The sequence below is a fragment of the Varroa destructor genome, unplaced genomic scaffold (assembly GCF_002443255.2).
Source record: "Varroa destructor unplaced genomic scaffold, Vdes_3.0 BEIS01000005.1, whole genome shotgun sequence".
Taxonomy (NCBI): domain Eukaryota; kingdom Metazoa; phylum Arthropoda; class Arachnida; order Mesostigmata; family Varroidae; genus Varroa; species Varroa destructor.
In genome coordinates this window covers 24,996,309-25,010,533 of record NW_019211458.1, presented here as the reverse complement: position 1 = coordinate 25,010,533, position 14,225 = coordinate 24,996,309, and the positions used below count along the sequence as shown (strand labels likewise).

Here is a 14,225-nt window from a genome sequence, read left to right as displayed (position 1 = left end):
TTCACGCTTATTTGCTATTCAAGATGACAGCTTTTGCTGCCCACTGCAGAGAAACAAATTCGTAGGGGAATACGCAGGACCCAGTATAATAACACGAAGACAAGCGTGGCCAAATTGGAAAAAGATCAATACTTATTAAAACAGTTTCCCGACAGCGAAAGACGTTGTCAGGAAGACGAGACATTCAAAGAAAACTATAATACCAATACGCACGTTCTGAAAAATAGTTGTGTTGTGTTTTTGGCTAAAATTGAGGATTGAAAAGTTGATATTGAAAACACAATATCGGAAAGTAATGACACTATGATATAACCAATGAATTTCGCCTTGGCACATGATGATGCAGGCGAAATGAGCCCAGTACGTACAACTTCCAGCAAATTTTAATTTAATACACATATCTAACCGCAATAATCTAAATACGTTTTTTCAGTTGATATACAATATACTTGGGCAGTCATAAGTACATCACGTACTCACCAATGTGAAAAGATTCAATGTTTTCTACGTGAATCAGGAAGTGCCTGTTACGTCCGGGACCTCGTACGGTCAGCGACAGGTCACTTGCACTGCTTTCCGAATTTCGAACAAGAAAATCCCCCACTGAACCGAACGCATTGAATAGAACCTACATTAAATAATTGAGCGCAAGACAATTGATTCCACAATAAGAAGTCATATCAGTTATAAAGCACGGAAGAAATTTCAAAGATCAAACTTACGGTCGTAGAATGGAAGAAAAATTATTAGTACTACTATAGTATCACTTCAATAATGTAATTACTATACATAAATTAATTTCACAATTTTTACGAAGCACATCTGACCTGATAAAAGCTCCTCTCAAACAAACGGTTTCACACTAGTAATCATCGTTACACTGCGTGTGTCTAATAAATGCAATAGCAGGTTGGCGATACGTGGAGCAGGATATGTGGCACTTTTATCTAATGTCAGCTACTCGATGCGAAATGGCAAAAACGAAAGGACTAATATACATTTACCGGGATAGAGAATGGATACATTTAGTGTAGAGGAATATAAATAATGCATCTGCAGGTATCTTGACATATACCGTACATAACCCTAAGTGTTTTTGCTAAAATTTCCTAAATGCAGTGACTGTACGGGTTTCCTTTTTTTCAACTATCCGTTGGCTATTGATTTCATTGTCATACTCACGTCAGCGTATGCTCGAGAAATCGAACCAAAGAACCAGGGCTGGTGTTGGTATTCCATGAAATTAACCCTGCCTTTTCCATTAGCTGCAGAATCCTGATTCAAGGTCCAACTCAAGAGCGGTGGGTTGCCCGACCCTGTCGATGTCTCGATAGACTGTAAATAGTTGATGGGAACCAAGCCTTCTTGGCCGAGACAGTTGGCCGCTAGCAGCCAATTTGGGTCCCCTTGGAAGCGTTCAAGTATAGTAAGCCTTTCGCCCTTGCCGAACGACAGCTCCTCGGCTTGTCGAGCCTGGGCCACCACAGAATGCCGTTGGACGCCACATAGTAAAATCAGAAGAAGATAAATGGATCCCTGCTTATACAAAGTTTAGATCCCATCCGCTTCTCGAATCAAGCAAAATCGTATCAAGGTGATTAGAAGTTATGAGGATTTATCCACAGTTCCAATATTATGATGAATTCATTTACTAAAACTAAACCGCGCAGATGAGATAATGATACATATATAAAAACGGATAGAAAATTACTTATATGATAGTATAGAATTCGTTTGATAACATTAAAAAGGTTCAAGTCAACGGCAAACGGTTGTTATAGCATTTAAACAACATGCAAACTCGCTGTTAAGTACCTAAGTAATTGGCAATTTTCATCGTATTTTAATCTTTTTGTTAGACGTTAAATAGTTTACAATACATTTATTGGCCATGTCGGACATCGAAGGCTTAATAATAAGAAAAAAAAATAGTGACGCCTGCGTATACTATGTGAGACCGTACAATATCTGTCAATAAGTTATTAGCTATTGTTAAAGACATTTGAACTTCTAGTCTTTACTGTACATATAGTTACAGCTTAAAATATCGTAAAGGGCATTTGCAAATATCCATAGACGCACTTTGTTTTGTGTTGAGAGCCAATGTTTTAGGTTGAACAAATGCCTAATTGCAGAAATACGGGTTTTAATATACCAAAAGCATACAAAAGTAACTTGAACTTTGTTATGGGAAGTTATTTACAGGAATAGGTTTAAACTTTTACTTAGCTATTCTAATATCGTTTATTGTATTTGATCAAACTAAGCTAGCTGGCAAACGAACATCTTTTGTACTTGAATATAAATCTGCGCAGAGAGAAACAAGTTTAAAACACTAGCTGTACGTTTGTGAGAGTTCTGCACACCCCACGCCAAACTTTTTGTACAATGGTAGTGTGTGACATCAATTTTTTCCTTCAAGAACCAAAAAATCACCTCAAACTGAATACATATCATTTCTCTATGCTTGCTAATCGCCTTATGTAGTTCAGTTCTCACTTCGATGGCAACACACTGTAAATACGTGAGTAGCTTCTAGTACCCATCTCTCTTTATTTTAATAACGATGCTGCTATTTACAACAATTTAGCTAATATCACTTTAGAACATAATGTATACAAATATAGCTAATTTCTGTTAAACAGTTGGCAATTTTTGCAAAAGAATAAAGAGAGGAAACAGTTTTACTTCTGCCAGAGAAAGTAACAAACGCTGGCACTAGAAATTTGAAATAAACGGATATACCTTCCCGATCCGAAGAACCCTTCCTCAATGCGACCAAGTGGCTAGAAAGTTTTCGGCATGGTAAGTAATATTCTAATAAGATAATCTCAGCAAGATACAGACTTGTTTTTGGCTGGTCAGTGGCGCGCTATCGATAGAACGGTCAAGTCTTTGAAAGAGCTCTTTGTTTCAAGAATCCGTTAACCATTTTTCATTGTTTCCGTAATCAGATTCTTTCGCATTTTCCATAATTCGAAAGCAGATTTTTCACGGTCTTCCCGCTCATGGAGCTGTGGTGACTGTAACGTTAGCGAAACATATCTGCTTGGCGGAAACCTATTTTTGGGTATACCGGCTAGAGCCCACATCCTTGATAGAGAACGCTAACTGATCAAAGCTGTTTCTTCTGGAAGCCGAACCATTAGAAAGATTCGCGAGGTACTTATATGAGCGCCCATTATACGTAGGCACACCTTTATGACTTCGATAAATGTATCGATCTTAACCCTTCTCGGGATTCAAGACTCCGACGGACTCTAGGAAATATCACCACTAGGTATAATGCCATACTGAATAAATAATGATGCATTCTACGAAAAATTCATGTACACTCTACAGCCCTGTATTGTGAGAAAAATTTTGGAACTATTTGCGTACGAGGACTCTATCTTATGCCTCGTATAAGACGTCGCTTTTCCTCTCTTAGTTATCTTGATCGCAGTTGACCCCCTTTCGAATCACTAAACTGACCGAGAGATCAAAAGTCGCCGCACTGTAATCTCTTGAATTTCCCCCGCTACAAACCGCAGCATCGTCTAAGCACCACACCTGTGGCTGCATATTAATCGATGTTTGGCACCGCTAATATTAGCGGATCCACCATAGATGTCGCACTACACCGTGACTACTTTTAAACTTTTACACAGCAAGTTTCACTGACATAACCACCGATAGCAGCGGTTCTGCATCTAGTTGCTTAGGTCACTGAACTACTCGTCGGTCCGGTCAATACTCTTGCTTCCAGTGGTGCAGAAAGGAGGACGCGATCCTGCAAGGAAGTTGGTTTATTAGCTACAGCCGCGCATCCGCAGTGTCGACTATGGTCGCAAAGGAATACGGGATGTCAGCTGAATCGACTTGCTTCGGTACAGTGCTCCAATGCTCGCCAGCATTTCTACCAGCCGATTTTGACGAACACTTTCTACTCGTGGGACAAAGTTGGAGATTGGACAGAGAGAGCCGTCACGATCCTTGCGCATTAAACCAACAAAACGCCAGTACATTACCGACTTCAAGACACTTCTGACTTTTACGGACCGAGTATCCACATAAAAAACACATAGTTAATGTTTGTCAACCAAACATTGGTCTACTATTACCGACAAATTTGGCACGAGTACGTTTTTCGCTATGACACTATTTCGTAGCCGCTGCAAAAACACGCACATTCATTGGCCCATCATGAAACGCTTACGCGTACACGTCGCTACTCTGAGCTCCAGCGAAATCGCTCTTTCGATACGACTGGTCAGTCCCACATCGACTTTGTTGCCGTGGCTGAAAGCTTCGCTAACGACGATTGGGAGTTCGGGTACAAGGAATATTAACGCTTCCCTGACTGGCGCCTGGCCTAGTTCGCATCGATGCATGAGTATAGCTAGTTTATATCCCAAGTGCTTCTCGTAGACACTGTTGAGACAGATCGACCAGATTCACACTGAGTAAAAACTATATCAGTTTCGTAAGGTGTAGCTTACAATACCATCGAATACATGATCGGATAAAAATAGATTTCATCACATCAAGTATGCCCAATGTAACTACCAAACCTTGTGGCAAATAATATTCATAAAGCGTTAACTCATCCGTTTGACCCCTCGTAAAGCCTAGTTTGCCACGTTGCTTTCAGAGATAGCTCTACACATTGTACGCATTCACAAATCACTTAATCCAATTCACCTATGCTCCTGTTATTTGAAGTCATCTCTGAACGTTTAAAAGTTGTTGCCTATTTCACTAAACTGGGTCAACCTTGTAGGCGGTAATTGGGCGATTTCTGCTAGCCTGTTTAGGGATTGGCTGACTGGTTGTCATCTACGTTTGATGTACCACGATGACCATTTCCATGCTGATGATCACAGATGACCGGATAGCTTTTAGCCGTCGGTTGCGGCTACTTCCTTTACTCGAGGCGCATAATGACGACAGTACGTCTCAATTCTTGCCTTTAACTCGATTCTGTTGGTAGGTGCATTCGACGCGTTGGCCGAAATCGTTATCAGTAATCAACTGATTTTACATACCCAGCAAAGTCGCCAAAGTCGACTTTGTCATGTAGCTTCTTAAGTCTATCCTCTTGCCTATTGTATAAATGCGACCCACATGGTAAGATTGATATTAATACCAAGCGACCAGGACTTAAGCCCTGCATTTGCGAGTGCAATTAACTGTCTCTTTTATTAATCTCCTGAGACCTGTGTTGCTGTTTTCCACTATTCTGATTCCAATCACTAATCGCTGCATACGTAAGGCTGCTTTGCTATAAAGTTCGGGAAACATTACGAACCATGATGAAAAACGAGACGATTAGGTAGAACCACTATTACCAGGTTGACTTCGATATTTCTCCACGTATTCTAACAGTAACTAGTGTTTCAATAACACCTTGTTTTTAACTTGTCCTTTGAGAAGGGCTTACTTTTAACAAGTCCTTGGCAAAGAACCAGGGCCACGCTTGTCAGCATGCCATTGATCGTAATGTGCAGGTCGGCCACGGTCAACCTTCAATAAATTCTGTTATGGAATAACAACGTCAACTTGAGCAATTCGCGCACGCCAACGCGGCCCAGGGATCACTGAGCCGCCAGGCTAAAGAAACTCTTAGACTCCTCATTCAGGCTCCTGTGCGGTCAGAGGTGACAACTATTTACTACCAGCCAGAAACACAGATTGATGCAAAAAAAAAAATTCATTTTCAACAGAGAATGGCTCAATACCTAACGATCGATCGGCAGCTTTTTTGCAGCTTACCTGCATGAACGTCAATGTAAGATGTTGTAACTTCCCGTCACCACCCTGAAGTGTAAACTCAAATATACGCAACACTTCCTCTTCCTTTTAGGAAATGAGTCAGTGACACGTGCCTAATTGTGTATAACTAAAAGCTGCCTACATGAGTAAAAAGGAACTTGACATTTTAAGATATGGGATACATTATGAAGTTCACGGTGAGCGTCGATTTTCAATGGATCGAGAACCACGGAACTCACATGCATTTAAAAAAATTTCGTTCTCTGTAAACGAGTACAGTTTATTCAGAAATAAAGAATATTTGCTGTCTATACGAGGATGCATCCGGATTGAGAAATGGCGTTCTCGATCTACTAAGGCATACATATTACAGACGTAGATTTGATTGTTGACGTTATCGTTTGTTAGTAGTAGGTACGGTGTACATAGGATACGCTGTCCGAAGCGAAATAACGGGCAGCCCTTAAGTGCGCGATAGCTAAAAACTGTACATGTTGCACCAGCCAAAGTTCGTACTTATGGGGGTACTAAATTTGCGCGGGCTGACCTGCAAAATTAACAATATTCGACCCTGAACATTGCATTGACATTTTTTTGGTAGGTGAATTGAGCTCGATTTGTGAAAATGCAATTATCTAAGACTAACACGGTGTTTCGACTTATTTATTCTGTAATAGTGCTGTCTGCGATGTCGAATGTTTATTATATATCGAGTTCATGTGGGCAGGAAAGTGGGTTTGTAATCTTACTTCTATACTCTGTTGTTGAATATTTCAAGGGTAATTTTTTTTCGAGTAATTCAGCAAGATAGGCGTATATATATATATATATATATATATATAGAAAGTCAATTTTTTTGGGGTAGGATCGTTTAGTGAAATCAACAAGTTAAAGCAGCTAGAACAAGTTTCAAGGGTGATTTGTTAATGTTTATTTCCACCAACTTCGTAAAATGCATTATTAACGGTTAATTATATAAGAAGGAAATAGCTACTAACCTGGAATGCGAATTGTGTTACTACCGTCTCAGTTACGGGTTCGAGTCTAATAGGAAGGCTGCCCGCTCTTCTATCGAGCGTAGGCCAACCTGAGTTAGCGATAAGATCGTATTTACCGCCTCTTGTCATCTCTGGATTCATATTGAACGCCCTCGAATATCGTTTGACACCGCTTGATTCAAGCGATCCTACCAAGCTGACGTACGGTCCTATCAACGGAACAGGAACCTGTGATTAGACAGCGATCAAATTAGCAGTAATACATAAATCGCTTGTTATACCAGCAATGTATCTACATTTCATACATTAACAAAATAGGTACGCTATTTTCACAGAACTACAGATGCGTGATTGCCGTCAGTGTGGCAATGTCATAAAATGCTTAGGCCTCCAAATTCCAGGGACAGGCATGGTAGCGAAAATCAACAGCTGACGAAGTTTGCCCACAGCTGCACAAATTGCAAAGGACAAATATACAAGAAAAAACAACTAATGCATAATAAATGTTAAGGCTCCATTCTTGTTTTGTAGTGTGGTTTTACCGCGTACTGATTCAGACGTCATTGAATCATATATAAAGTTCGAATACGCCCCAACAATATCAAGGCTGCACGGCACCACGAACTGACCAAGATGCCATAATGGGGTAAAATAAAACCAGCGATAACTTTTCATTTTTTCGGCCCCAAAGTTTTAATCTAGCACGCAAATATGAGCCATACCGCAAACGTACCGGCCATTGCTGATTCGAATCTTAACATCGACTCGTAATGTTCTTAATGCTCACATAGCTCTCCCTTACACACTATTGACAAACCTGTGCTATACAGACTGTATATAACTATGTCAACTTCTTGATTGGGCTAAAGGTGCCAGATCGTTATAGTAGTAAAGAAGGAAACATAGCGGGGCGCATTCAGCGGCTCAACCCTCACTCCTTATAAAAACGTATAAGAGACTTATCTAAACCAATTCAAAGAAAATTATGATTAACAACTACTATTTCAATTTTGTTTTTTGTTGAATTCGTAATAAAATATCTGTTAAATCCGTTGAACCCAAACATTTTTTGAAAAAAATTTCAACACATTTTATCGTTTTAAATTATGTAAAACAGGGACCCTTCGGAAATGAAGGACCAAAAGCAACAACGTTGAGAAACATGTTACTAACAATATAAAAAGGTTCATTATTCTACGAGTTCCTTATTTATTTAAACAAGACCAGACGGCAGGGTCATAGCCCGTAGTGAAAGCTTCTTAAAGATCGCGTTTCTGCTATCTACTCGTTTGGCAGCGTTGTTAGGAAGCGTGCACAATAGCTACCTATGGTGCAAGTGCAGGCAACCCGACCAACTGCCGATGACACTGATATATTACTCAGGAATATTGCAAAGCCTTTTAGCGATGTTATTCATTTTCCCTGGCCGATGCTAAAGCTGGAGTGTTTTATAGCCTCCGCTGCGGCATGCCTTGGACACTACCATGGAAATAGTGTGTTGTACGCGTTCGCCCTATAGTCATGCAAGCAGGATATATCTATCTTCTGGCATCCTTGGTCTTCTGGTAATATTTTCTCCTTTTCAAGAGGACATTTCTCCTCTTTGTCGCAAAGTCTTTGGTGAAAATCCAATGCTTCATCAGCTGACGGCTGTCATCGGTTCTCGTGATCCTTCCCCTGTATCCTTGCGCCTTTCAATGGGACCAAACTACCCGTGTGCCTCTCGCGCGGTTTTCCTTGCCCTTTCACCAATCTAAAAGGACCACGCCTTAAAGGATGCGCGTTTTCAGCCGAATGCCCCACTGCGCGGATTCATCTCGTTGTTAAACGTCTGCATAACCTTCTACGACTCCCTGCAATTCTCCACGACGGCTGCGAAACTGATACCTGTATTCTTCTAAGCCTGATCGAGGTTTAGAAAGGCTGTCAGGCAACGCAAACAAGTCTGTATGGTTTGCGAGCATATGAATGACATCGCAAAAGCACTGATAGGAGCAAACTGATTTTTTAAGTTGTGCTATAGTACGAACTGACCAATTTCGTTTTTCCGTAATTATAAACGTTTAGAGCTTCAATTTGAAACTTGTAACTAAAGAAGGGTCGTAGCAAATTGGAAAAGGTCCAGATTAAATACGAAATAAAAATAAATAAAGAGGAGCAGTTTATAAATGTCGTATAGGTAAGGTAGATTTTTCTTTAAACTATCCTATAATTAACAGGTGGGTGCTACTATTATACAAAGCAAACTCAAACGGTACTCGTAATTGTCCAGCAGATCCCTCGGCTCTAATATGAAGAATACTTAATCCGTGGTCGGAAAACGTACAGCCGACAACTTTTGCCAAGAAAATTTCAACAAAAAATATACTCAAATGGCGTGTTTGCGGAAAAATTATTGTGGTAAACTTTTTACTTTTACATACAGGCAATCAAGTATTACTCATGACTGTACGTTCCTTAGAGTATGTCCTGAACTCTGCTGTTCAATTTAATCAGGCCTCGTTCACGTTCTAATGTGAGATTATGCCGTAGTTTTTTTATTGTCGACGATGTTCAGTCTTTGGCGAGCCTGCGCCTTTTCCAGGATGGCGTTCACGTGGCTTGCAGGAAGCCAGCCTCCTGTGATGGAGCCTCATTTTTTCGTCCTGCCTGCTTCTTGTCCAGGCCACCAGCCGTCTGTGCACGTCTTCAACACAGCTATTAGCTGGCCTTCGTGAAGTGGCAACTCATCTTCCCGTGTTGCAGTAAAGTTGAATCTGATGTAATAGATATTTCTAAAGTATTTGTAATCTCTGGAACGATAGCGATACTGAATAGTGCGCTATGTGCTATGGAAAGCTCAGGCCATATTTGAACGCATTTTTCATTAGGGGGATAACTGCTCAACGGAGCTGTTATAGGCTGTTTACATGTTGCAGTTTAGTATATAGTCTCTGATCTTTCCAGAATTGTTTATACTATTTGAAGTATAGCAGACAGATGAATACAGTTTACCATACATTATGCGATTCGGCGGTCAAGTTGTTGGTTCTCAATCATGCGTGTTATAAAGAGATGTCGTTAGCGAAGCAGTAGGAGAGTGTTCTGACTTTCAATAAAAGGAACATACGATGATTTAGTTCTTTTAGAACGAGATTTGTTCCGGTGAATTGAACCTACTATATTTGCTATATTTTCGCGTGATTCAACCGCTCGCTAAACAGAAATCGCGACCAATGTTCTGCTGTCGCGGAAAAACCGTTAGAGCAGTGGATACTTTTATATCCTTAACTCATTTTCATAGAATCCTCGCACCTTGATGTGCTGCATGCTGATATGATCAACTTGCAAATTTCCATTCTCTAAAGAAATAGGAAGAACTTAACCAAAGGTCTAAACTGGTGTCCATATCGCTACTTATTAATATGGTTATTGTTTTATTATGCCAATTACAGAATTCCACCTTTTACAAAAAGAGCGTAATTGGGAAAAGTGATCCAGGGAAAAACGGTTGACACTTTATTAACAACTGAGCAAAGTACTTTAAAAAAAAAAATACGCATTACTCTATTCAGCTGATAAACAGCCAAAATAAGTAGTTCAGGTTTTAAAGTGCCATTTACAAATCTTCGTAATACAGCGCTGGCCTACCGGAGGTCATTCCAATGGCGAATCGAGAAGCAGCATTTCATATAACGTGGGAAACAGTTTATTGTTATGGACGCATTTTAGCTTTGCTTATGGCTTAGCCCAATATTTCGGATGTCCTGTGTGTAATTCAGCCTGAAAGGCTTAGCAGGCGACGATTGCATTATATACCAAAAAAGATTTTTATTATAAGTATGATATATAAGTAATACTTTTATTATAAAGCGCATCAAAGTGAGCATCTCATAGTAAGGGTATTTTTGAAGGGGAGTCCGATACCTTAGATCTTATAATCTAAAGGATTTAACCAAGTAGTCACCACAGCGATCTCCAAAAATGTTCTATCCGATACCTCTGAAACTTCCTTCTAACTTCTGTATTTTGGATTAAAATAATCTGATAACTAAACCATAAAAGAAAACAGCAATTACTGACCGGTAATTCAAACAATATGATTTCTAAGCAAACGAAGTAAATGTCCAGAAGGATTATCAAAATAAATAGAAAAACCTGTATAAAAGCTGCTCAAGTACACTTCTGTAGAGAGCGACATCATTCATAAATTAATCTCCTCACTATCATTAAAACACTACTAGAAATTTCAAAATCCGTTTTTAATCAAAGTGTATAATAACCACTTACAAACGTTCTTTCAAAAAGCACGATCTGTTCGTGTTTTACTTACCTAACAACAGCGACGAGGTGCGGCTTTGAATCGATGCTGTCGTCGTCGGAATCTTCAGCGCCGAGGTCGTTTTGTGGAAGTATCGTTCTGTCAAGCCTTTTCGAATGCTCTGCTGAGGCAGGTACACCGCCAGCTTTTTCTTTTCTATTATCCTTCACTATTGTAGTATTTGGCGAAGTCGACTCCCGTATGTTGTTATGCGTCGGTGAAACAATATCGCGCGAAAATCTCCTGATACTCTCAACAATAGCTGATGTTGCTTTTTCGCGTCCCCGGGTCCTTATCGCAGTAGAATCGTCTTTCGACTGATCGAATCCCGCCGTCCGGCCAAGCCACCTACATGACACGAATCAGTGATATCAACTGCTGAGCCTCCTTGAGAAACACAATGGTGAACGATACCGCCCATTTGAATTTATGGAAAATTACTTCATCTGTATACCAGCACGTGTCCCACACTTCTTCAAGCAGAATTTCATTTTGAATTTGTGATCTTTTTGCAGTCCATGAGCTCTTATGTAGTGTATTCATTATGTGCCTGAGATAAAGTCAGTGCCCAACGTAAAAATCATTCCTTCAGGATAAGTTTACTTTACCCGTTTAGGGAAATGGATATATTTGTACCACACTCAGGATGCTTAGCGAAAGATCGGATGCAGACGAAATATTGCTAGCTTTAATATCACAATTAAAAAAACATGTATATATGATAAGCGCTACTTCGATTTTCTCAGATGGGCTTTAACATGGCCGAATTTTTTCATGTCTACAAAATCGCTACATTTCCGTGTAAAATTCTATAATCTGAGAAAATGCGTACCCGATGCATAGAGTAAGCTCGAAAATCCTAGGTCCAGAAACGAATTTAGTTATAATAAAAAAAAAAAAAAAATAGCACTTTTGTATTCCGATTCCATGATTATTTTGTGACTCATTTCTAGATAGCAATAATACAAATAATGTGTAGCCTAAAAAGATGAATGACTCACCACAGTACAATGCAGTTGTCAAAACTATCAAGAAGAACTTCTAACCTACTGTTTAAGGACAGGAGGAATACCAGTAGCTAGAGCAAGCCTGATTATAACTGGGCATAATTACTGGGTAGAGATTACTTCTATACGTAAAAATAAGTTTATTGAACACCGTTACATGAACAAGGATGCGTTATGTTAGTATATTATTGTTTATTAAGTCACAGCTCCCGAAAGTGTTTTCTAGTAGGCTAAGTAACAATAAGCGTTAGTTTCAAGTACTGAGACCCGTGCGAAAAATATAATCGCCCTTTACCAAAATACTACCCTAGTAAAAGATCTATTTATCGAACAGATATGTGCATATTATTTACATAGACTTATATATGGCAAATCTGCAGACTACGTAGAGTTTTTAGCATTGTTTGAGCGCTTTCGACTAGTTTCAATATACAGATTCATTACCCTACTCAGAAAAACAAAACTTTCTAGGAGATCTGTCTGCTCTTTTTGGGAATTTGGTATGGATGCTTACACATAGCAATAATACCTGTGGACCTCGTTGCAAAGTCCACTAGTCTTTTTGATTGGTCTATTTCCACTTGGTGACTTTAGCAGACAGACTGCGCTATGACAAAACACGCATTCGTCAGAAAATCAATTTTCTAACGGTAATCTATTTAGCCTCGAGCGAGGACCAAGGTGGCCGCTCTATTGAGGAAGTTGTACGCGACGCAGCGCTTACCACTTAACGTCCTCCTTGGTATCACTGAACCACTACGTTAAACTTTATGCGGTCTGGCGCCACTCCTTCACGCTTCTCTGTCATATAAAATAACTTTAATTATAACTGATATTTCCTGAACGAAATAAGTTATCAGAAAAAACTTAGGCGGCACTATTCCGGGGCACCACAAATTGATCACGTTTCGTTTCGCGATTTAGCTATCCTATGTAAGCAAACATATGTTGAAGAAAAGCATCCAATACTGTTAGCGATATCCAATATGACGACGAAGGCTCGACGGAGACTTTCTATACAGGCATCCGTCTCCATCGAACTCTAATCATGCTGTAGCCGCGCCCCCAAGCGGTGACTGCCACTTATAGGCGGGTGAAGTGGGCCTTTGAGTCATTGGGGAGGACCCAGAATGACTAACGTTTCGAATCTTACAAATGCACAAGAACCTGAAGCCTGCACGGTTCACACAGGCATGTCCATAAGCCTGAGGCCTTTTGTGTCGATGACGCGTAAAGGAGCCCTCCTTTGAGGGCGGTTTGAACAGCCGGACGATTTTATCTAGCAGATCGTGTCAAGGATCGAATCCAACAGCACGTAGATAGAATATTTTTCGTTGGCCTCGCTTGACATAGCATGCTGGAAATATTGACGCTATTGCGGCTACTTCATACTAATTGTACTCCGAAGCTCTATCATCATTCCCATGTATGTCCCAGTGCGCCTAATGTACCTTAAAACTTAAGCCGGAAAATTCAGGATCATTTTCTGTCGCGCCATCTGATAAAAATGTTCCGTCGCAAGAGCTCGTTTGCTCAACTCAAAGCCACTGGTAGTCCTTTTGCGTCGGTGTCCCTGTCAACAGTTTCTGATATGTGATGACCTTGGCCTCTCGCCCTGTACCAAACCTTGTGCGTACTCACGGACGGAATGTGCTATTATATTCAGGCCAAATGGACTGTTTATACGTTGACATCGACGCTGCTTAAGCCCCGCAGCCTAACTGCCACACTTTGCAAATTGGGGGAGAGTACTGTGAACAATATGAATAGTTTTTAAATAGGACTAAGAGACAAAGGTCCGCATCTGTAGTGTCATCGTCATATGAAGCTCTTCAAGATACCAGGGATGATAGTATCTGATTCTAATTTAATTTTCAAAAGTGGGCTTGAAATGCTATACTATTAAGTAAATAGTCTGCCCTGCGCACGATTCTTCGTCAGAGACAAATCCTCTCACCTGTCCGGTGAACTCGTTATCCCTATGCATCAATGTAGTAAGACTTTATTCGAAGAGTTGTATTGTTTTTCAACATTTTAAGGCAGCTGGAATGCCGGACTGCGTTAATAAGCCATATTGACCTTGCCTTTAAGTCACACAATTTTACTCTGGTCACTGACAGCGACTACTGAATGACCATCAAAGAAGTTCAAGCTGCTATAAACTTG

The 14,225-nt window shown here is 40.2% G+C and overlaps 1 protein-coding gene across 13 annotated transcripts in view; it reads right to left on the bottom strand.

The window, feature by feature from the left end:
* The window catches only part of LOC111251770 (cytoplasmic protein NCK2-like), a 54,406-nt gene that overhangs the window by 1,290 nt on the left and 38,891 nt on the right, over positions 1-14,225 (bottom strand). For 8 of the 13 annotated variants that reach the window (XM_086989307.1, XM_086989306.1, XM_022808748.2 and 5 more), the window contains 4 exons: positions 11,065-11,400; positions 6,753-6,980; positions 1,183-1,473; positions 481-628 (listed from right to left, as the gene is read on the bottom strand). In XM_086989307.1, coding sequence (XP_086845433.1) covers positions 481-628; positions 1,183-1,473; positions 6,753-6,893 — 580 coding nt within the window. In that variant the 5' untranslated portion in view covers positions 6,894-6,980; positions 11,065-11,400. Of the gene's footprint in view, positions 1-480; positions 629-1,182; positions 1,474-3,474; positions 5,925-6,752; positions 6,981-11,064; positions 11,401-12,783; positions 13,993-14,225 lie in introns of those variants that run through there. The other 5 variants (XM_086989312.1, XM_086989313.1, XM_086989314.1 and 2 more) reach the window with 5 other exon arrangements.